Consider the following 25,337-nt stretch of genomic DNA (forward strand, 5'->3'; position numbering starts at 1 on the left):
GGGGCTATCAAGGCTAAAACTGTGATCAAAGATTTTCGTCCATCAACCACCAATACCAAGCTCTCGGACACTATCGCTGGTAACCAGTGGACTCGTTACGTGAGCTTGCCGTACCCAGCAGCGTTCACTACACCTTCACCGGATCGACGTAGGGAATCAAAGTTAGCCGCTGTAAGCCGAAATTCTCCGTCAACAAGCAAATCTTGGACAGATCGGATCGCTGCTTGGCCAACGATTGCAATGAATCTACCCGATAACCGCAATGCTGGCATGTTGGAGGAGAAATCCGTAAGGGAAAATAATTCGGAGAATTCTAACGAATTGAAGTGGCCGGTGAAACACAGTGCTGTGGTCGAGGGCGATTTGGTCCTGGGTGGATTAATGATGGTACACGAGAGGGAGGACAAAGTAACCTGTGGTCCAGTAATGCCACAAGGTGGTGTACAAGCGTTAGAGGCGATGCTCTACACCCTCGACAAAGTCAATGAGGCACACATCGTTCCCGGAGTGAAGATCGGTGGCCTCATACTGGATGATTGCGATAAAGATACTTACGGGCTGGAAATGGCTGTGGACTTCATCAAGGGTAAGTGATGAGCCTCCGCACGTTACATTTTTATTCCAAATAAGCCACGAGCTCCAGTGATTTATACCTCGTATGAAATTTACACGTTCGTTGCAATTTTCATGTATCGTACCGTCTCGCTATACGTATACGCATACATACATTGTACATACCTATATTCTCACTTATATCCTATTGTAGTCTGAATGTGGCGCTGGAGTGGGAGCACGTAAGATCTATCGCAGTGATTTAGAAGTTAGCATATCTTATTTAAGCCCGCTTTACGATCACGAGAGAACTTAGTTATCTCCAAAGTTCGGCAACGAAAGCTTTTTTGCCTATTTAAGGCACTTCTCGCAGACTTCTATGAATATCTGCAAGTACGCTCGGCAAACTTTGCCTCTAATAGAATAATAGAATAATATCATCCAAAACTGTCATCAAACGGATTTTCCATGGTAGTGTTAATATAAAAAGTTTCTAGATTTATTCTGTATACATAATTCACAGTGATCGTCCGTAGTTAGTTTTCATTCATCCGAGCAATAATTCATGGAGAAAACCGAGGGGAACAGTGCTTTAGACCGAACTTCCTCAATATAACATGTAGGACAATGATACAATCTTGGTGAATATTAAATTTCGTATGCGGGAGAACGTATCATTCCTCGAAACTCCACTGTTTCTCTATAGTTCCCAATGTCTAAGAGCTCGAGGAGGAAAAAAACGGATAGAAAGGGACAATGTAATATAGCGGAGAATATTTCTGTAATACGAAAAAGCGTATAAGCATGACAACAATTTCTTTGAGTGCTGCTTGAAAAAACATTACGTAACGGTGAAAAAAATTCAATGTTTTTCCTCCTGTCCTACAATAACGTCTGCATATGCGAAACATATATACAGCAGCCGGGTGATTGAAAGAAGTAACCGAATTAGAGCTATCCTTCTTTTTCAACAAGCGAATCCACCCCAATAATGAGAATTGGACTTATTCACCGAGCGAATTGAACTTTCACCATAAATCTATTTAAAAGCGATTTAAGCCTGGCTGCAAAGTTTAAATCCCGACAAGATTTACGTCTGATTCAATTCATCTGCTAGCTTGTCCTTATCCACCATGGGGGATCTACATTTTCATCTCCGTCGACGGAATGACTCTGAGAATAATTTGTGTACCGTTACCAGCTCGCTACGCCTCGGTCGACGTCTCTATACACGAATCGTAATTTCCACGAGGCATTGTGAGCCTAAATTAATCACCTAATCATTTTCCAGCAATGCGCCAAGTGGAGAAACCATTCGCACGGAATGCGATTAAGCGAAAATATAACTACAATGTCTCTGCATTCTGCTTATAATGCTTAACTCGAAATGGAAGTGCAGGCTGATGAAAAGGAAAAAGCCGATAGGCAGATTGGTAGATCTCTGCGATAGATGAATTCTGTAAGAGGAGTGTAATCCTAAAAGTTCAGCCCTGGCAGACCGTATCTGCTATACCTTTCTCCAAGAAGCTTCTATTCCGCCCATTGACAACAATGGCCATTATTATGCATGAGAAAAATATCGAAATTTTCTCCTAAAGCAAGCATCGGTATCGAGCACTGATTCATGACTTTTTACCTAAGAAGGCTACAGGTCGGCCGTGTTAGTGTGTATATACAGTATGCGACATAAAATCGTGAAATCGTTGATCGCCAATACTGCTCCGCGTGACGAGAATGCCAAATCAAATGCAATGAACCGCTACCCCCATCCCATATTCTTACTCGCTCAGCTCACTTTGACCTCATTTCCGCCCCAAGCAATTTCAGCCTACTATTCTCCATAACAATAAAAGTAATAACCCTAAAAAATGGATCAAGACTGTATACTTCACTAATTTTTTTTAAGGGTTACCTAATTTTTCTTCGTCTTTCGCATGAATATCATCTGGCATTTACGACATGTCGGTACAGAAGTTTATAGAAGGGAGAGAGCGAGCTTTAAAGCTCCCTTACCGACAGTGAACAACTCTGTGGTAATTCTCTTCCTCTTCCCACGCTTCTCTGTTTCCATCTATTAGTCGATAAGATTATTTCGAGCCATACCGACTTTCTCCTAACTATCTATCGATAATACCGCATCATCTAATTTTCCCCCTGCTGCTACATCGATAAATGCATGATTACCTATATATGCACTTTCTTAAAAATCTGTAACTCGCGCATAGCTCTGGCATAGTTACTACAATTTTTATGTTTATAAGCATTCATTGAGCATACGAGATAAGAGCCTCTGGCATTGATAATAACAGTTAAAAAGTGTGTTTTTAATCTTAATGAATGAGAATGAATGTATGCTTCATAAAAAGTAGCTCTATTCAAAGTATAGAGGAGAACACTCGAAAAGATAAAGACGGTACGTAATATATAAAAGTTTGAATTAAGAAAGAGAGGAGAGAAAGAAAGAGGAGGATTCACTAAACTGTGTTTCTCCTGTTAGCACAATTTTGAGAGGACGAGGGAAGATATATTTCGAAGATACAGGGTAGGGTTTTAACGCGCTTATCATTTGCGGGGTGTGTAGCGAGAAAATATCGTACATGAAGAGAAATATGACTAAAATTTATCAAGAAAAAGTATAAATTAACCTAATGAAAAAGATCGAATCATTTGACATGAAGTAAATATTGGGTTAGAAATAGCAAATTAAAAACTTTCAAGATTAATTGAAGCAGCTGTAATTATTGTTTCAGGAAAATAAAGGGGCCATGAATTCTATATTTCACAGAGATATTAAGAACATTATTTTCTTAATAATAGCTTAATAATTCCTTCCGTGTAGAAACAAGTTTTAATAAAAGTTGGACAAGGAGTAAAGTAGTCGTTAAAGGAGTCCTCGTGAATGATCCGAGTATACTCGTCATCTTGAAAGTACTCCTATTACATCGGTATGAAATTATAAGTATTCAGCCAGCACTCAAAACTCAGCAGATTGGACTTGGCAGAACTGTTCCGTATAGATTCGTCCATGAACACCAAATAGCTTTTAATTCTAGAGGCCAACGCTTCCTGCTCTGTCCTGTAATATCGAATAACGATAAACGTGCTCGAAAGAGAGAAATAATTAATCGATCGGAGTTGTCCAACTCCTCTTTTTTCATACATAGAAGTGTCTGGGTTGATCGTCTTCTGTAGTGTGGTCCTCTGTGATCTATCACAAGCCGTCTTAGAATTATCCATTCTCTGGTCATACACTTAATCTCCGCGGATAGCATAGTAGTTAGTGAATTACGTGCCTCGGCCGATGACTAATTTACACTTGCAACTGCTGCGAGTCGTCTCATTGATATTCAAGGTAATAACTGGTTTTATTAATAGTTTTATAGGCAGAGCTTTTACGAGCCTTGGGAGGCAATAGTTACGTATGCTAACGTATTGTCGGTTGGCCGCACTAGATCAGAAACGTGCATCTCTTCGTGTCATACGAATAGATAATAATCCTTGCACTCCGAATAATTGTTTTTCGAGGAAAGGCATGAGGGATGTAATTTGTAAGGGTAAAAGAATAGCAAACTTGGAACGATGGTTTGATCCGCTCGATAAAGTTGCGACGAATAATATTTCACAGGAGGGTTAAACCTTGAGAGGTATTGTTGTAGGTGGACTTTCATCTCTGGAGAATACTCCCCTAAGTCGACACACTCGAACCACCGACCAAGGGCCCATAGCTAGGCTCAGCCAGGGTGTTAAAGGGAGCACTCTGTATTTATGAACCTTTGGGAAAGAAAATTTAAATTGCACCAACTCGATAAGAAATAAAATCTCATGTACCGCAAATTTTCTCTAATTCTTACCTTCTCCTTGCCACGATAAAACTCTATATACGCATCGTTCAATTAAAAGATGTGGAACGTAGATTTGCATAGAATCAGTGAATTTTGCAGCAGCTTTTAGGCAATCCAATAATACTCTTCTTTCTCAATAAAACACCGCTTTTGGTGATTAACCAAGCGCGAATCGACCAATGTCAGCAATTTGCCTCAATAATAGCGACGAGATTAGACGAGATTAAGCGAGATTGGTATTTACAATTAGAGCAAGCGTTGGACTATTTTTACCAGAAGCAAATGGAATTATTTTCACTTCCCAGCTGTCTACACTTTTTCTCTCTCCCTCCCTTTCTCTCTCATTTGCTTGACATTTAGTTAGATTTTAATCAGCTTATGGAAGCATTTTAAAGTTATATATGAATAATGGAGCGTTCCCTTATTACAAATACCATGTGTTTATGCATATATCCAGAAGGCAAATGTTTGAAAACTGTTTTGTAAAATCTAAAAGCAATATTGACTTAAATGATTTTCTGACAGCGCAGGAAAGGGGCACCTGTTCCAGCGCAAATAAAAATTTAATTTCGACGAATAACACAGGGATATTGATACATTATTAGGATTATAAGCATCATAATTTGGCAAGTTTTTAATAGAGCACGAGGTCATCAGTAAACGTTCGATTGGCGAAGGAAAGAATTAAGCGTGCGGTGTAGAAATTATCAGATGAACTGGATCCAATTTATTCATTTGGCATTAGGTATAATATGCATCAAAGGCAATTGGTGCGGGTTAAAATCAGCGCCGATACCAAATCCCCACCGAACTGATAAATAGGTTGCGGCAGATATATATTTGCAGATTTGCCAATCTGCAAATAACGTGAGGTAATATTAACAGTGGTCCGCATTAGTATTTGGACACCCCTTTGTTTCAATTAGACGTGCATAAATAATCAGCTGTTTGAATCAATTGCAAAAAGGGATATCAAAGTGTAAAGCTTACCAATTTTCCCTATATACGTATCTGCAGATATGAAAATGGTATTTTTTAGCCAAAATTCGCGTTCCAACATGTCGTAGAGCACATGCAATTACATAAATTTTGTGGAATCGTCGAAATAGGTTAGAATATTCGCATTTGAAGAGGTGCGATTCAGTGAAAGGGCCACTTGGATTTTATTAGTGGTTTAGAATATAATAGTAGATCTGGAGGATAAAGATTGTCGTATCGGATGAATGGGCAGTTTCACCGAGTGTTTGAGCAAGGACGATAGCGAGGATAGTAGGGATATTAGGAGTTGGTTGACATATCCAAGGACTGGAGGAAGCACGCAATTGACAAACTGATAGAATCCACACGCGGAAATGGTATCCTACTGTTGGCAGTCAGCCAGTAAGGGAATTAATTCAATAGCGAATAAGAACTAATTTCTAGGAACTACTGTAGTAACATCTGTTTCGGGTAAAATTATGCTTTGCCAATTTAGCTGGGGAAGCTAGCGGGTTTCGGGATGCAGAATTGTTGGCAATTAGGGACATCGGACCAGGAAAGCATCTAAGTCGCCTGCACGTGGTACAAAACAATGTAAACTGAACAGGCTAGAGCTCTTTAGGGTATATATATATATATATATATATATATATATTATTTTCACTAGGGTAACCTAGATATCCCGGTTCTCCGGTGTCTGTCCGATCAAGAAATTTTGTGCTTCTAGGGCTTTAGTCTCGGCCGAAATGCAAAACATACACCTTGTAGTCACCCGCAGCCATCAGTTTCTCTTGCGAATCCCTGTTAAACTTGACCCCATGGATTTTCCGACCCTCGTCATTTTTTTCCACAAAAGGATGAGGATTAATGATCCTCCTCCCACGAAACACCTTCGGAAAAGCAACGTTTTACTATAGTAATTGATAAAACAAATATGTTCAGGGGTGTTTTTCGAGTGTATCAGGAATCGAGAGGAGAAAAAAGAATGATGGAGGGGGTAGAGAAGAAAGATATGGCGAGACGGAACGTGAGACTCGGTTATGGGGGAAGCCGAGAAGGGGATGGTTGTGGCAGGTGGAGGCCAGGGTGGGAGGGTTGATACGCGTTTGAGGAGGAGGGTAGTGTTGATGCAGTCGCAGAGCCAGTCAGTGGCTGCTCCGGCACAGAGCCGCGCGCGCGCTCTCTCTCTCTCTCTCTATCTATCTCTCTCTCTCTATTTCTCTCTGTCTCTCTCTCACACACGCACTTCAAACACGATGCTGATAATTCAACGAAACATGACGAAAAACCATTCGTGACAAACGCGTTATGTGAAATACTCATCGGCCTCTACTTCAACGATCTCTGTGTAAAAATCCTCTTCAATTTTCTATCAACTTTACTTTCTCTCTCTCTCTCTCTCTCTCCCTCTTTATTCTGCTCTTATCTGTCCCCTATCACTTGAAAAAGCGTGGAGGTACTTTCACATTTTTCACCATTTTCCATCTTCGCGCCAATGACGAGGCTGTCTCGATCGGCAAGGATTGCTGGAGGAAAAGAAAAATATTATTAGTAGACCGGCTTATATACGAATCCTTCTACTTCCACCTACTTTCACACCCCGAGTAACAAAAATAGGGCCGATTTTTGTGTGCGAAACTTTATCGTCGTATCTACGTGAAAATCGATCGACGTAAAAAAGTGCGATTTGAAGTTACCGTATAAGAAGTTATTGCACTATTAATCATTCGTTTTACTATCATCGTTGAGCAAACTAAAGTTGTTCATGCCGTATAAAGCAGAATTTAGCTTGTGTTCGTGTTTATAAGCGTCCCGGACACGGAGAGATGCGAAAGATGAGATCTTCTCGAATTATCTTTATTTCGCTGTTTCGATCTCTTCTGCGATAGAGATTTTCTATTTTTCTTAAAAGCCAGCAGTAATTAAACAGTCAATTTTCCTCACGATAAGTTAATTTTAATATTTATCTTCTGGCAAATACTTTAAAAGCTGATTATTTCATTTCGCTCGTGTCTCTTTCGCAGCATCAGTTTAGTCACGTGTTTTTCAATAAGTGTAATTAAAAGTTTATTGAAACCAATGATCTTAATTATTCCATGTGTTTGTTTCATTAAATTTTTCTTCGTGGCTATTTGTTACCGGTAATCTGACATTCGGCAAATATTGGGAAATCCGATAAGTTCGCTAAACAATGAAAAAATTGTAATCCGATTAAAAATCGGCACGCGCGCGACGTGGTCTTAAAAAAAAAATCAATTAACTCAAGGAGTTTTCCTGGACCAGTGAAAAGCAGCATGGTTGAATCAGGTATCCAGCCGGCGGATAATCCGCTTTTCATTTTCCCATTCCAATTTATCCCGCGAGAACGCGTCTCAAGCTCGTCGTTACAGTATTTAAAAGCCACTAAACGTTGTTATTCAACGAGATGCCAAATCCCAATATTTTCTTGATTGGAAATCCGAAAATCCTATTGAGAATAGAATCCATTAAAAGTGAGATTCCTTTAAGTTGATCAACGGGAAAACTTGTCGAGCCATCGTGCTAAATTGGAAGAATAAAACTTTGTATGATAGTCTATTCTAACCGTGAAAAATTTTGGTCCAGCTTTACCCGGAATAATAAGATTTTTGGCCTGAATAGTTCGGTCTCATCGTTTGATCAAACGATATTACGTATTCCCTACCAAGTGTCTCTCACATTTTCTTATCTAACGCGAAACAAGATTTTTCCCGCAATTTTTTCATCGTTACATTATTATAGCGGTGTATAGTAAAAGTGCCATAAATAATAGGGCCAGCTAGAATGACCATTCAAGGATTTCCAAGTTTAACGCAACAGGTGAAACGCGCGAAATTTATCCGTATAAATGCTTATCAAAATTTGCCACGCAGACCGGGTAAGAGTAAGGGGTATATCGATGAGAGGTGGGGAAAGTCAAGTTTTTAATTAGTTGGGATAACATACCGCTATATACCGGCGCGCGAGGGTTATAGAGCCCAGTTATGGGTACACTACATATATACATAAAACAAAGACAACAAACTATATTGCGAAACTGTATCATCCAAGTAATTTAAACTTATCAGAAGCTGTATTTTTGTCCATACTGGATCAACTTTAACTAGAGTGGCACGCAATAAGCCACTCTCGCTCATCTAATTTCCAAATACTACAGTACAATTACGTTTTGCAGATTAGCTCTATTGTACGAGTTTCCATCAAATCCGCATACGAATATTTTCGTAATTTAAACTATACCAGAGAAGCATTCAATACCCCAAAAGTAAACTTTCTCTCTCTGAGGAATAGGCACGTATTGCAATTTTGAAAGGCTGGAATAGGATCCTAAGGAATTTACACGAAAATGATATCCAAGTTGGAAACACGTGACGTGAAAAGATTAAATAATTAACGGCTAATGTATTTTCCTCACTAGAATTTCCATAACGACGAGGGAGAAATTTTTAATTACTGGTCTTTCTAAAATTTCATATTCAAAACTATCTTTGATCATTGGCTAAAATTAAAAGTTGAAACTTGTTGTTTGGGCGCGGGTAAAGTAGAATTTTTATCAATGCGTTATGTTTTAATTAAATGAAAAACTTTTCTTCCAGCATTCACGTTCGCGAAAAGAATATAGCACAGAAGTTGCTTAATTAATTTCTATTATTTCTTTCTGTCTAGCGCGAAAGGTTTGAACAAAATGTTACATAATTAGTTATCTAAATGAGAACAATGAATATTTTAAGGAAGATTCTGGAAAGTTGTTTCCATAAGGGTGCGACAAGAAGAAATAAAAGTTCCAAAGCTTTTTGCTTTCCACGGATCACCGAAAAGGAATATCTAAGGGAGGGAATTAGACCCTGAATATGTAGATAGGGACAATGAGACAGTCAAGTCCGTGGAAAGAGCGGCAATTTACATTTGTCAAGTCGATTATGGCAATGTTCCTGCGATACGAGACAAAGAAAGGACATAATTTAAGGATGCAGTCACATTTGGACACGCTGTCTTTGTCCCGTTCAAAATTAAAAGACGGGTCAAGTCTGAATATTCGGTGGCGTTGAGATAACATCCTGGAAGATTTGCATCGTTAATTAAATCGTCGAGTGATAAAAATCTAGTGGGATCGAGAGAAATAGCCGAGGTTTGATTATGAAGTCATGAAGTTACTGGTGGCCCTGTTGAGCTGCGTTTGCTTAGGAGAGAATGCACTCCGAGGCTCGTCGGGGATGAAGAAGGAAGAGTGGTCACCGTCCTGGTACCGCTTGGTCGATTCGAGAATATGGGGATTGGAGGAGAGGGATCCGAGGTGGGGGGTGAGTGGAGCGTATTGGACCAAGGGAAAGATGGAGAGTACCGCGATAGATCCAATAATAAGAGTGAGGTACGAGAACCCGGAAACGGGTCATCCTATCAGGCATGGCCGCAGGCTCTTTCGATCGAGCTCGGAGGAGCAGATCGTCTGGCCGGTGAAGAAGGAGGCGGTGGTGGAGGGTGATATCCTCCTTGGAGGCTTGATGATGGTGCACGAGAGGGAGGATGAAAAAACCTGCGGCCCCGTTATGCCACAGGGTGGCATCCAGGCTTTGGAAGCTATGCTCTACACGCTTGACTGGTTGAACGAAGCCACGAACATCTTGCCGAGTATCAAGATCGGTGCTCACATTCTCGACGACTGTGACAAGGACACCTACGGCCTCGAAATGGCTGTAGACTTCATCAAAGGTGAGTCTGATTAATCCTCCCTATACGCATATATAACACGATAATTCCAAACAGTCCATTTATTTCCATTGCTGCGCTTATTATTACACGCACACGCACAACCCCATTTATATACCTATACCTATACCTTCTTATATAATCTCTCTTCCAATAATTTTTTTATCAAATTTATACGATTATCGAGTTTTAAAATTTCATCAACGGTCGGCGGGGGTAGGGGAGGGGAAGGATAGGATTGAAATTCTTGGCTATCTTCGTCGATAAAGGTACTGCAGGCAAAATATTGTGGTTTGACCCGAGCATGTTTTCCCCTCGTTCTCCTTTTTCGTTGCGAGGAAAGAATGCTCGAAGCATCGCGAGCTCCTATAGCTGTTACACAAAATCGAGATGTCTCAATAATTCGATCAAACTCAAAGGACATGGAAAGGACTACGTTTGGCGGTTTGGTTGGCCCTTTGGACCTAGTTAGGCAAATGAGCTATCGATTCAACCCAAAGACGCCTACAAGTTCAATACGTTAACGCGCCTCTTCCCCCCTTCTATTTACCCCTATCCCACACTAAACCATGTGTACAGTGCTGATTCGCACAGCGATTGTTTGACATAGGATTTATAATTTTCTGCAATTCAACGAGAGTCGCATAATTTGCATAATTATGCTCGAATGCCAATCGTGTCTTCGATGTAATCGCAAATTCAATTACCCGACTATTGGCATCCCTATTCGCTAATTACGATTTATGCAAATATTCTCAATTATTTGAAAGGTTTAACAATTTAAGGATTTTCGTACTGAATCCCCCCTCCTATTCACCGACGAGGGAATACATTATTAACGCTATAATACTGCTAAAACCACCGAAGCCGATTTAAATTGACTTTTATCAATATTTTTTCAATTTTTCTCTCCAAAACCCCTCCCATTATTAGCTTCTCTCAATAATTCTTCCTCCATTGGAAAGTATAAATTATTGAAAAGGTTATAGTCGATTTCAGCGTTAATGCTTTGGGCATAAATAATAAGACAGTTTATTGATTATTATCGTTTTGTGGGAGATAAACCTATATATCCCTTTGTGCACTGTCCGGTGTTTTTGATGATAGAACAGTGGCGTGTATAATTACAACAAGAACCGGGGTTTCGTGGGCTATGAACTGATTAAACGAGAGCAGCTGAGTAGTGTAGAGAGACAGGAATCAAGCAAGCTTACGGATACGCTTTCCTAGCAAAAGCAACGGCATGGCGAAACTAGACCGGAGCGGATCGGATCGTAGCAAAGAGGAGAAAGGCAAAATGTCTAGCGCCTAGCACATCGGCTGCTGTAGGGCTATCCCGAGACGTTTGTCGGAGGATAATGATCCTGCAGCATCGTATGACGGCATTAATGATTTTCACCAAGCAAATTTCCACCTTTGCCAGCATCTAATTAGAGACCCAAAAGCAAACACCCTACTGTGCTTCTTAGTAAAAGAAACTGTTTATAACCTCCGCGTTTTCCGCCTTGTCCCCCCGTTAATTAATTCAGTCGTATTTGCTTTTGAACCAACCATAACTGATGCTATTAATTTTAATTCTGTGCAGAAAAACAATCAATTCGTAATTAATACTGCTATTGAAGTAATAGTTAAATAACATTTATTAATGCAAAGGATTTGTCGCGCGCGTTATATTAAATAATCAAGTTGCGTCCGTAAATTGGCTGAAATTTAATATTAAATCTGTCCAACGATTAGTTTTAGCACAGAAGCATTTGCTCGAAGCGGTTTTAGATTAAGGCAAAGGGTGCGGGTATAATTAAATTACAAATCACCGGCGATAGCTGGAAAGTGAAGGCGTGGAATTGTTGGATATGTCCCAGGCTGGACTTATTGTTAATAAGAGGGATCGCGAGCCCTCCAAGCCAGAAGCACCAATAAAATATATTTCTCTCTTCAATTTAGCCTTAACAATCATTTCGATTCTAGAATCCCGTATTTTATTTAACGCAGTATAACGGCTCACCAATTGGCATTTTTCTCCGAAGAAACAATAAAAATGAATAAATGGACAGTATATAAGAAATTAAGTGGGGAGAATCAAGCTGTCACTAGCTGTCAGCTTTAAAGGACCGAGAGACTTAAACTGTCAAACCAGAGAAATCATCAAGGACGTTTGAAAATTTATATGGCGATTTTTCGAATTTCTATTAAAGTGGGAATGATTTATGATTCGATAGGCTGGCACAGGTCAGAAAGGTCGAAGACTGTCGGACTGAGAGTTTTTCGATAGCAACGTGAGCGGTATCGTAAAAAAAAAAAATCTCCAAGTTAAATTTTACGGCTGCGCAGTAACGAACGGACTGAATATACGTACATCCCAATGTATTCACCTGGTACCGAGCTTTTCATGTAGAATCGAGCAATAATTCTACCTTCCAAGCACGATCTAGCCACAAAGTAGCATTATTCAAGCAGCGACTTACGAATAGTCCGTAACAAGCCGTAATTTAATTTGAACTAAAACAAAATTTGCCGCTTCTCGTATTATTACCGACCATTACATAAAAGCTTCAGCGATGTATTCAGCTGCTATACCTATACCTGTACGTTGCCGAAAATATTAAAATTCCTCGCACGACATTTTCTCCAAACGAAGTAGAAAAATGTCAAACCATCCAGAATCTTTTTTAATTATATACGTTTTGCTAGAGAAACGTTTGTCTCTACTAATTCTTCAAAAGAATTGTTTGTATGTATGTGCATGTATACTATATATATATATATATATATTAATTTAATCTCTGGGTGATTTTAAATTTGGCTCAAGTAAATTGATTATAGAATTCAACGTTATAAATCGTATGGTACGGTATATACATGCAGGTATATAGTATACCATTATAGAAAAACGCTGTTGGAATATTTGCAAAGAAACACGCCAAAAGTCTAAAGTGAAATATGACTGAATGTAAGAGGGACATTTCAAGATGGCAAGCAATGGGGACCTCCGTCCTTCGTTTTATCAATTCAGCCTGCGGTGTTGGCTGAAACTTGAAAAGGCCAGTCCTTATCTCGCCAACGTGGAAAACGCGATTAAGGTGTTCCCCGTGGGAATTCACAATTTCGCCGATAACACACGCGAATCTCCCCTCTATACGACACACCATCGCTATATCAATACGAAAAAAATAACCGAGAAGTCAAAAGCAAAAGAATCCAATTAAATCTTCGATTCTTCCGTAACGTCTTACACGTGCTCTTTTTATAAAGGAAAAAAGTATTGGAGGGGAGGAGCGAGGAGTTTTTCCAATTGGCTGGCATGTTCCGAAGATCCCAGGATGCTACGTGAAAGCCCTGAAAATAAAGAAAGTGTGACTAGTGACAGCTCCGATTGGAGTTTTATTTGAGTCATAGCAAGCCTAGGCACACAATACCCATTGCAAATCCAGGAAGTTATCAAACACCTGCCAATAGAGTGTTGCGATCTATGCGAGCTTTACGTCGAATCGAAATATTCAATTTCAGTAGGTTATAGCGTATTACGGCATACGGTACGACTGCAATGTTACTGAAGACTTTTTCAAGAAATCCTCGCCGAACGAAATAGCTGAAAAGTATAGTATATGAATCGATTCGAGAATAATTTGCAAAGCAAATTGTATCAATTCATGAAATTTTTTGCTGTAATAAAATTCCGGATACGGGCTAATTCAACTCGGCCCGGAATAGGAATTCCCTCTCGTGGAGGGACCTCGAATGATCGAGGGTAACATTAAAACAGCTCAAGCTTTTTTTTTTTATTTTTTTCTTCTTTCTTTTTTATTTTTTTATATTTTTTTCCCGTAGATATTCGGTCTTCGCGGTTCATAAAATGTAATTTTATTAGGATCGTCATCCTAGCTACAATCCCCATCCGACGAGACATTGGCTTCTGCAAGCTGAAACTGAAGATCCATCGCGTTGCTCGACAGACCAGAGTGCAATTTAAATAGGAGCTCGAGGAATTTCAGCGGCCTGCATTAAACGCCACTTTATTCGGATCGTAAAAAAATAAGGGCTTATTTATGTATCTGCATTACGCAAACGCTGTAGCTGGCAACGTAAAGTGCAAGACTGGATAAAGCCAGACTTGTCACTCAGCCTTTACAGCGAACTAAATTTAGGACACAATAACAGTATCCGGAGTAGGAGCGAGCTTTCCAGAATGGTATGAAAATTTTCCAAAACTTGCTAACCTCGCCGTGTGCGTAATGTAAACCACCTTTTATTTTACGGTTCGTTTATCTGGAAATCAAAATTTTATTTTCAACAATAACAAGCGTGACGTTAAAACACGTAGCCACTATATATCATATATGTAACTGCGTAATACGAAAGCCAAGGATTGCGGTTCAACTTTTCGTGGGAGGAAGGGACTCTAATGGTACTACGGTTGCGTTAAAGACAATTGAGATTTATGGTAAACCTACAACCTCGACTGTACGCTGCTAACACTTCGTGCTCCAAAAATCGGAATGTAAATAAAAGCCTCAATTTGCATATACACCGCACGTAGATTAAATTTTCAAACTAACAAACGGATAAAATAATCGGGTTCTGAATACGCGTTAAAGTACATTTTGTTTATATAAACCAGTGCTTCATGCAAGTTTTAACACGATTTTCTCCATGGTTAAATAGTAAAATGTTCTTCTCTGCAATAAATATTTGATCAACCAAAGGAAGAAACTTGGATTCTTCATATTTGATAGCAGCACAGTGAAAAGTCATCTATTTATTTATGTTCGGACAGACACGCATTATAAATATGACCAGCTGTAGCTTCCTCGAAAAATTGAGACAGATGACCATTAATCTTTCGTGTTAATGTCAAGAGCTTTAGCATTTTTTAAACCCAGTGATAAGATCTTTGCAGTTTGCTAGAAGTATAGAATAAATACAAAGCTCGAATGATTAATAACGACAATTTGTTGAAATATTTAAGAGAGAGAGAGAGAGAGAGAGTGACACAACACACAGGGACCATAAGAGAGAGAAAGGGAAGAAAATTTGAATGCTGTTATAGTGTGATCAAACGAAAGTTTCGCGAAGCGATTAGAATTTATAGAATCCCGATGAATTATGAAACCATCGAACAGAGAGAGGGAGAGAGAAGGGAGCGCGAAGGGGAAAAGGAGGATTGTAGAAAACAGGTCTCCAATGAGCTTTATGTCTATCGGAAACGCTCCCACGCGAATTCAGCAGTTCGCCTCTTTAATTATAGAAGATAGAAAAGCGAGTCACCGAATGACACGTTTGTAGCACCTGCTGTGAACGATCTCGCGTAATTTCAAATGAAATTTCGTTTCACTGTATATGTCCCAACTTTATAACGAGGAAACTGCCATGAATGAATGAACCAACAAACACCTGACACAAAATATACGCACCACGATAGTATTAAAACACGCTACTTTCCGTCAAAGACTATCAGACTACCGATAACAGAATCCAATATGAAACAGCACTTATAATCATTGGGATGGAAATTTGAGCAATACTGAACTCTTCTTGAAAGAGCCCCTTGCCAAGCTCCTTAAAGATACTCGATCGTTTTATCATAAAAATATAGACTGACCTAAAATGTTGAAAGAATTTACTCGGAACTTTTACGTATCGAGCTGTATGTCGGAAACATGGGTTTCTACGTGAAACTATTAAAAAAAGATTATTTAAAAACAAATACCTTAACGCGTCGCTTTATAGAATTTGATAGATTCTGAGCTCGTGTTTAATACGTATAAATATTACAGTGAAAATTGTAGAGATTGCGGAAAATATGTTTTATAATGTATTAAATAACCTATTGATAAATAAGTGTTGTTAAATTGAAAATAAATTATATAAAGTGTTGACCTAGTGTAATTGCAGCAATCGACGATAACTATTAAACTAAAATGTTCTGCGACGTACCAACGGCAAGTGTATAGCTTATTACTTTGACTGCTTGACGTGATACTCTCTATATACCGAGTCTTCAATTATAATTATCGATGTATTATATTGGTATTAATAATCCAAAGTATTACAAGTTAACTTATAATATAGTTTGATGAAAAGAAAAGATATCAGGGGTATCCTATAAGTGCCTCTGTTTGATATATTATACTAAACGCTTGGGTGTCCTAAGGGCAGAAGGTCTTGAAGCATATTGTAAACTCTATTTGGTAAACATTTATGGCCTGTATAAAACTATTAACTATACAATATCATACACAAACAGGGTTAATTGAACGTTCAATAGCCGGATTGAATGTCCGAGGGCCGATTACCTCTAACTACGTCAGTCATATAATAACACATTATCTTTTGATACGAACTATTAATGACATCAATCTATATTCTTGATAAATTTGAATATGAAATTGTCTGTCATAGGAATTAAACAAGATAAAATTGCTGCAATATTGTTTGTTGGAACAATGCGTTTGGGGATTTGGATGAAGAGATTTTGGGTATGCCCGATGCTGAGTAAGAGAAGAGAGGAAAACGAAGAAGGAATCGAGAAAGAATTAGATGGAATGTGATGAATGATACAAGGCTCGAAGGCATTGTTGACTTTTCTTACTTTTCTTTTCGTGTCGCATTTCTTTCGTTACAAAAAGACGAACGTTAAGGTCCCTTGGGCTGTGAAAGATACGATCCATCTGCCCCCATCCCCCGACCATCCCCCTCCCACTCTATAAAACTTTGAAAATTTCATCCCTCGATTTTCACAAAAGTAAGTGTCAGAAGCCCGTAGAGGCAGAGTCAAATGTAAGGATGATACGAGCATAAAACTTTCACATTCTTACAATCCATATACGAGAGGCGAAGCTTAAAGGCACTTAAAGGAACATAACGGGCCTCATGAAACAATGATTTTCTTTCTTTCTCTTACCTCACTCCCCGTGTATTTTTGCTTCTGCCCACCATTCCTCGCAGCCGGGACTCTCGGGATACACGACTGATGTTATATATATATTTATTCGTCGTAAAAGTTTTAGAAAATTGTCATACCTTTGATTATTTACAGCCTTGATCTTGATTTTCCGCAGTAATCCTAAAGGAAACATTTCACTAGATTGCACCGAATAAAATTTGTAGCTTCGGCGATATAGAAGAAAGTTTGAAGAATTCTTTATTACTTTAGTTTTACGGACTTTATCAATTTTTTAATAACTGGCTTGCTGGAAGTCCATACCGATGCGGAAACATTGTTTTTCAGAAGCTGCTGTGAAATCCCAGATCATTTTGCTGACCGAGAGGTGAAGACAACCAAAGGAAAAAGTTGGAGTTGGTATACTCATCAATCAATTACTTCAACTTTTTAAAGTAGAGGCCGTGTTGGATTGGACTGTGGAAAACTAAGATGTCCAATTTACTCTATGAGAACTCGTCCCACTGTGTGTTTCGAAAAGTTATTCTCTCCCCAGCTTTATACAAAGTTACAATATAATTTTTTCCCGAGAACAATAATGTCGCAGCTTGTACGAAAAATCCAATACGCACCTGTTGCCGATAAAATTGACTTTTTAAGACAGAAATAGACACCGACAAAACTTACGTGCCACTTCCAGCAGAAAGTTCAACTAGATCGTTTAACATTTTCCAAACAGATGTTTTCCTATTAAGCTACAAGGTATTTCTCAACGTACACCCGAGAAACCTTTCTCATCAATCCCTAAACGCGAAAAGCAGTAAAATTAATTGTCTTTTAAGAATTTTATTATTGAAATTCCAGCGTGTTTAGCGTTCACCAGCAATCAGGCGGTACTGCACCGAGCTATAGTCCGCGGAGAAGGACTTTCGTCAATTACACCAGCCACCGCACGTACCTGACCAGATTGTTAATGATTTCGTATACCATTTATCGTGGTGTCGATTGCATTAACAACGAACGTCTGTGCGCGAATATTAACTCGTAACAGAGATCTCGATTCTCCGAGATAATCGATCGCCACTGGCCATAAACATATATTCTATGAAATTTGTAATGTTTATCGCCAAATATAATATTATCCTTTTAATCGCGAATGCGTTATACCGCTTTGGTGCACTCTCCTTTCACAATATCCTTCTATATATAGTTTAAACTTTTTATCTCTATACAACATGGTGTACACACGATTAACAACTATCGAATAGAATATATTTGGCTCTTAAAATTAACGTTCCATTAACTTGCACAAGGATCATGTATGTAAACACGGATATATTTGGCTTGCTGTATATATATGTATATACATATAGCAACGATGCATGCAAAGCGTGCAATTCGTTTTACAGAAATTACCGCGTCGATTTTGCGTTGGTCCATTCACCGACTTCTTCGTCAAAGGAATACCATTATTTGATGGAAATTTACGTGCTAGGGCCAATACACTTAGCATTTACGTTATTCTTGCTTATGCACTCTCCATTCCTCCAGCTCGCGCTCCACGCGAGAAATATCGGCTTAGCTGAAAATCCCATCACGTCTCACCTGCTCCTGATCAATTATAGTAGATGGCAATAAACGTACTGGTAATTGTAAATTACAGACGTTCGGCTAAAATCTATGGTGAATTATTTATGATAATTTCAACGCGTACGTTTCCCTTACGCCTGCTGTAAAATGGAAAAGCGCGAGCGTTTCCCCGGCTCTACGGCACGCTGCTTTATATAATGCGGTAACGGTGTTTCAAGCTGCAGCCAACAGATTGCCAAAACGAGGCGGGATTGTATTACTCGCGCGCCGCTTCATGCGCAATTTTACTACTTACGTACGTTCTTCTCGGGACCCTACCCCTTAAACCGTACCGTCACTGCTATGCTGATATTTCAAATTTACGTCAACCGAAAATCCCTCTCTGAAAACTCGGAATATGAACGTCTGAGTATATATTCTCTTAATGAAAATAAGTATATAACGATGAGCGATATTGTGAAAAATAATGAACTGCTGGATGAAAGATAACGGGAGGATTTTGATGTAGGTAGAGTGGCTCGTAAAATGTTGCTAGACTCTTTCGGCGAATTAAAATATAGAAATTGTGCAAGAAACCTCATATAGAGAGAGAGAGAGAGAGAGAGAGAGAGCGAGTAGAACCCTGTTAATGCTAATCTGTGCATTCGCTAAGCGCAGGGGGAGAGGAGAGACTATACAGAGTATTTAGAACGCAGTAGGAACTTGAAGATTATTAAAGATGAAGCGAGGTGCTTCTCGTCCATGGTGAAGTATTCTTTCTCACTGGCGATAATCGCCTTTGTTGGCGAACTGGCAGGAACGAGAGGAAGAGGACCTTGGCTCATTGGAAAAGTTCTCAGGGGCTACGCGCGGAGCCGCTTGTTGGTGGACGTAGGAGGAAAAAAGATCCCCTGGAACAAAGATAAAATGGCTTGCTTCTCCGTTATTAAGCGGTCTTCAAACTTTTCAACCGTTCGCCTTCAACAATTTCTCTCGTCAATCGATGCCGTTCTAATCTGGCGAGAAAACTTTTTTCGCACGAAAAACATCTAGGATCATAAGCGCTCTTTAAAAGGTTCGCGCCGAGAGTTTTGAAAAATAACAAAGGCGATTGTACGGCGCGATATTAGCCGCAGCGTTGCTATACATCCGGATATATAATTTAAACTGTCGATTGGCGAAATTAACTGCAGAGATGACGCCGAGTGCGGAATGCTAATACGTATACGTGGCATAACGTTGGCTAATATTGGTTTTGGTTTGACGCGATTCTTCATCGGTCTGGGTTTACCTTTGAACCGTAGTTGCTGAAGAGGAGAGTTTGGAGCGGCGTCGCGGTCGCCCAAACCGGAGGCGATTGTTGCATTAGCCCAAGTCAGCCTGACTGTGAATTTCTACAGGCAAGCTGCTATTTTAGTCGCGTATGGCGTGCTTGCGGTCAAACTCCAGCGCTATGCGCTACCGGCATGGCGCTGCGGTTTCGCGCTCATTAACAATTTAATGTTGTTTAAATGACCAATTCCAACGTACACTTCGCTAACCATTCATCCACCTCCATCACGCCCAGTCATATCTATCCGCCATTAATTTATATATATTCCTTTTGGATCAAACGCGCGTCCCGATCCTGCGTACACATATATAGAGAGACATCCACAGAGTCGCGTTTCGCGCGGTACATCAGAGAGAATGCGTGGAAGGTGCGATTAATATCCCGTCATTATCATTATGATATTTCATCGATAAGGAGACCCTGCACACTCCCCGCTTCCTCATCCCCTTTAAAACAGCAATTTTAACAAATTCATATTTATCATTTTTATCGCCTCGTAAACCGCGCCAAAATTCGATTCGTTAAGTGCGTTCTTAAAATTTTTAGGCACATTATAAAAGTTGGAAAGGTCTTGGTAAATCTACTTTGAAACTTCATCCAATTTAAGCGCGGCCTCCTGGGCGCTTTATGTTCAAATTTTCACGCGAACGTCCGTACAGGTTTAAGAAAACAAAATCTTGTTAAGCGCTATTTTTTAATGAAAGTTTTTAACACACGCGCTTTCCATCAGCATAGCTTTCATCAATGATCTTCATCAATATTCTATAGCTATACGTCAATTTGAAAAGAAAAAAATTATTTACGTTTGGCACGCACAGCTCACTCGTATTTCACGACTGTCTGAATGTACATCCCAGTAATGGAATACCGAATTTCCCCCGCTGTGCTCCGCTCATTCCAACAAGATATCTCCATTTTTGCACGATTTCTCTCCCGCTTTTTTTCCATCTCAAATTCTACTGTTCGCTATAGTTTTACGCAGATACGAAACTCTAATAATCTACGACGAAAGAAACTCAGGGCTTCGCGACGATAAACAGAAAATTCTAAATTGAAGGATTTTCCTCGAATATTTTTCGCGATACCATCGTGCGAATATTAATCCATTTTTGCTCTTCCCCAGGAACATTTCGCCAAAGCTTCATTCTGTATTGTAGCACGAGTAAGTTATAATAGTCTATATCGAGAGAACCAAGTAAGAAAAATCAGGTTTTTGGATCTTCGAGAAATAAGAAATTTTTAGTGAAGCAAAATGCACACAGTATTTTCCATGGAAGAAAATTAATCCTATGTGCTTCTCTCTTAAATTTGCATGGTAACTACTCTTATCCCGAGCATTAGCATCGATCGATGCTTATCGCTGGGCGAGGCTATAGTATGAAAATGTCGCAATTGAGAAATGCTAGTCGATAATCATCTCATGATGTAAGCTCTCTCCACGAAGGACGTTGCGTAACAGCCATACATTTCAGTTTTTCGCACCAAACCCCTTCTGTCATTTTTATTATGCGCCTATACTATATATATATATATAGTACATGTAAAGTTTTTTCAAAAACATTATTTCTGTTGGACGTATATAAATGCACGGTTGTAGCTTCTAGGTAGATTGCGAGCTATGGTATATGCACCATTGTCTGCTCTGTCATTGTTCGACTTCGGCTTAAATCGCACCAATTTTTATTCGCCTATTAGCCCTGCAGCTTAGCGACGTGGAGAAAAGCGAAAATTTTTTACGCTGATTTTTCCTACATCGCGACAAACAGCTGTCAAATGAAAAGCAACGACGAAAAGAAATACCATATATAGCATTGGATCGAGCTTGTGTCTGGCAAATAATATAATGACAGTGGAGAGCAGTGTCAATCAGCTTCTCGAGGCAAACGACTTAATTACTGCATTTGCATAGCTAAATATATCATTAATCTCGTGGGATAAGACAAAGGCGATTAAATGAAAATTACTAAATATACATACGGCACCTGCCGCTGCCAAACAACTATATGTTATTGTGTAGCTGAATGCCAAACTTCCTGATAGTTATCGGAGGTGAGAATAAGGAGCTCGGCACTCGAGCCTTCACCATTACTGTCGTGGATAAACTTGGAGCAAAGCTAAGGGTAGTAACTTTGGAAACGAGAGCCTTAATCCTCGCGGCTGCCTTATTGCGTTATTCCAACTCGAAGGCAAGTCGCTACTGCAGGCTGGAGCGCTGTTGGGAGAACATTAAATTACCTACATTATTTTTTCACAAATCACAACCACCGTGTAACATTATATTAATATTCAGGAGAATTTGGCTCGCTGGAAGTCATGACGCCCTGATAACGGTGAGTAAATTTGTTAAGCCGGATAAGAAAGTTTATCGCAAAAACACCGTGCAAAAAGCTCCGATGCTGGAATAAAAATAAATTCTATTCAATATTAAATCGTTTATTTAAAGTGCGCTTATAAGTGCTATTAATAAATGGTTAACCCAGTTTAAAGTGGAAACTTTATGCATTAAACTGAGTTTAGTCAAATCGTCCAAATGACATACTGAAATTCAAGAGAGATAAGGTTCGATTTTCGATTAAAGATGACGAGACGCTGTGCATTTTGTTCTCGTGAATATTCGATTCCCTCGCTCGTAGTGGAAAATTCGAGAAAACTATCGATGTTTGGAAAAAGAAAAACTTATTTTATCAGTCGATTGACTGACTGATTGAGGTTTTACGTTGATTCGTCGTGATCCACTTTATCACGTTTGACAGGCTAGAATGCATAATACTTACATTTCCGCTGAAACCGCAGAATCACAAATCTATCGCGAGCTTTGCTTAAAAGTGCTCGTTGAAGAGTCCATTAAATTGCTCCCGGGCTGCTCCGCGTCATGATAGATTTTATTTCGGGATCGAGATAGCTTATTGCTGATCGACCGGCACTAATAATATATCGATGAATCGTGTTAAATTAAATAAAACTCGCAGCCTCCCGTCCAATTACTGCATGTAATACCATATACAGACTACAGGATTAATCTTGTCGGTCTTGGCGGTTTGGTTTTTTCAAAATGAGATAGAGAGAGTGCAGGGGACACTCAAGTTGACCAGAATTTGGTAAACTTGGCAAATGTCTGGCTGACTCGGGGAACGAGTGTAGTAATAGCAGCAGTAGCACTTGCAGTAAACTGCGAGAGTAGCAACATTTGTCCAAAGTACGTTTCCGTGCCAAACTGGTTTCGTTTCAAGATCCGAAAAGACATTGGGCAATATAGTCACGGCACGCTATATCACGTGTCAGCTACGTTTCATTTAATTAAGCTACCTTGCCGGAATTTTTTCAATTAACCCGACTTCTAATGGGAAACGTGAAAAATCAGTTGGCAATGTCACTAAAATTTATCGTATATGGCAAGGAATCTTGCTCGACACGCGAAAGGATTGAAAGAGCATATGTGCATGGCTGCAGCGCGTGTATATATATATATATATACGCACACATAAGCTAGCTCTGACGGGAATGCGTTTCTTCTCAAGAGTTTCTCGTCACGCTCCAGTTAAAGTACTTTATAACTGATGATAATGATAAAATGTCGAGAAGAAGAAAATTGTTACGATAATTGGTTTAAGAGGGTGGAAGAACGGCATTGTAGTAAATGGTAATGGAAGATTTCGCGTGTATATCGATGATCATCGACGAGTAACGTAATGCAAATCACGTTATGCATGGCGCAGGTCGTTAATTGAATGAACGAAGGAGCGAATCGTGACCGCCTCTGTGTTCACGGGGATATCGATCGTTAATACTAGCCAGGACCTTGCTACACGCCGTTTCTGTCACGATGTCTGAGCTTTGCAGCAATTTTAAAGCGCGGCCTTTCTGCACCCGATATACCTAGTTACGCCATGCAAATTTCACCAAAGCGATATCATTCTCTCCAACGGTAATGTCGATTTCCCTCCCTTCATACACGCGGTGCTGATGCTATAGCTGCGCTGCATGTGCTATACCGCGCCCCAGCATCGTTTTCCTGTGCGCACAGCCACGCACTCACGCGACTTCACCGCCGTTTCATCGGCCTCCAAACTACCCGAATCCGTTTAATTCCACCAACGTTGACCACTAATTTTTTTTATGCCTCCTCGCTTTATCCACGCACGAGAAATTCCAATTAACAAATTTACTCTGATGAAATTTGCAATTCTAAGCCTGTGTCATTGGAAAAACCAATGAACCCATTCTTCTCCCTCCAAATATTATTCGCTCTTCAATTCGTTTAACTGAATTTCGCAAAAATAAATGCAGATTTGTCACGAACCATGACTCGTATTCAATAAAATATCATTTACATTTTGCTACGCGGAATTAACAATGGAATATTTTTGCAAATTCCATTTTTTCCTTTTGCAATATTTCCAAGTTTAGTATATCTGTAAGGTACGAATGAAATAAGTGTTGAAAGAGATTTTTTTGCCTACTTAGAGCTTATTTACACGTATACACGACATGTACACATGTTTTCTCTCAGGCTTTCCGTGTCTACGAGAAAACGCAGGAAACTTGCGTTTAAATCGGTTACGACTCCTTTTACGGGTCATTAGACTTAATGTATCGTGAGGCTCGATACGCGAAAACCGACGACGCGAATCGTGATAAGCGAAAGCCACCATGAAGAATCCTTAAGTGGTGGTGCGCGCTTTAAACGTAAACCAATGGAAAACATCCTCCGATTGTTCGACAACAGCTTCAACGTTTTCTATTCGGCGTAACTTTTTCGAATTCATCGTTGGTATCGGTATACGTACCATGCGTTCAAGGAAGAACGGTAATTGACAAAAACGACAAAGCTTTAATTGTTATGGCTCGGCACCAATTTTATTCGTTGAAAAAGTTGATTGAAAAAGGTAAGCTTTAATTATCGCGTTGCACGCGTACATGCATATGTGCACCCTGCATGCAGTGCCATATACGTATATAGTGTAAGTAAACTGTAAAAGCTGTACCTACCTTTGGTTGACAGTGTCAACGATCGAATTCAATTCATTATGCCAATTGAAACTATGGCATCTACCCTCGATACACTCCAATAATGACTCTCTTATCATCGATGTAACAAAAGTCACAAGTTTAATTGGAATCGCGCATCCGAATTGATTAAATTACTCGATAGAAGATTCGGACAATTTGCATGGGAGCAATAAATATTTTTACAAAATAGGAATGATCGTTTATGTATAAAATGTACAAAAAATATAACGGTTTAATTTTCCTTCGAATAATAAACTTTTTAGTTTTATTTGAACCCTATGAATAATTTTTACCTGTGCTACTGGGCTACGTATGTGGCGAACGATAAACATTCAAGTTAACGATAAGTGGACGTCAAAAGCTTCGAAAGTTAAATGCATTTATCCCGAGTAAGCATTACGCAACTCCCTCGATGGAGAACTCCACTTTGCGGTCTAGGCAAAAACTT

The 25,337-nt window shown here is 39.4% G+C and overlaps 1 protein-coding gene across 3 annotated transcripts in view; it reads left to right on the forward strand.

Moving 5' to 3' along the window:
- The first annotated feature begins 247 nt into the window (after positions 1 to 247).
- mtt (mangetout) overlaps positions 248 to 25,337 on the forward strand; it is a 67,154-nt gene continuing 42,064 nt past the window's right edge. Inside the window, exons 1-2 of one of the 3 annotated variants that reach the window (XM_066726667.1) lie at positions 6,559 to 6,720; positions 9,057 to 10,100. In XM_066726667.1, the coding sequence (XP_066582764.1) occupies positions 9,536 to 10,100 (565 nt within the window). In that variant the 5' untranslated portion in view covers positions 6,559 to 6,720; positions 9,057 to 9,535. Of the gene's footprint in view, positions 587 to 6,558; positions 6,721 to 9,056; positions 10,101 to 25,337 lie in introns of those variants that run through there. The other 2 variants (XM_066726668.1, XM_066726669.1) reach the window with 2 other exon arrangements.

Source organism: Prorops nasuta, unplaced genomic scaffold (assembly GCF_024137725.1).
Source record: "Prorops nasuta isolate Cenicafe-Biocafe unplaced genomic scaffold, Cenicafe_Pnas_1.2 PNAS00005, whole genome shotgun sequence".
Classification (NCBI taxonomy): Eukaryota; Metazoa; Arthropoda; class Insecta; order Hymenoptera; family Bethylidae; genus Prorops; species Prorops nasuta.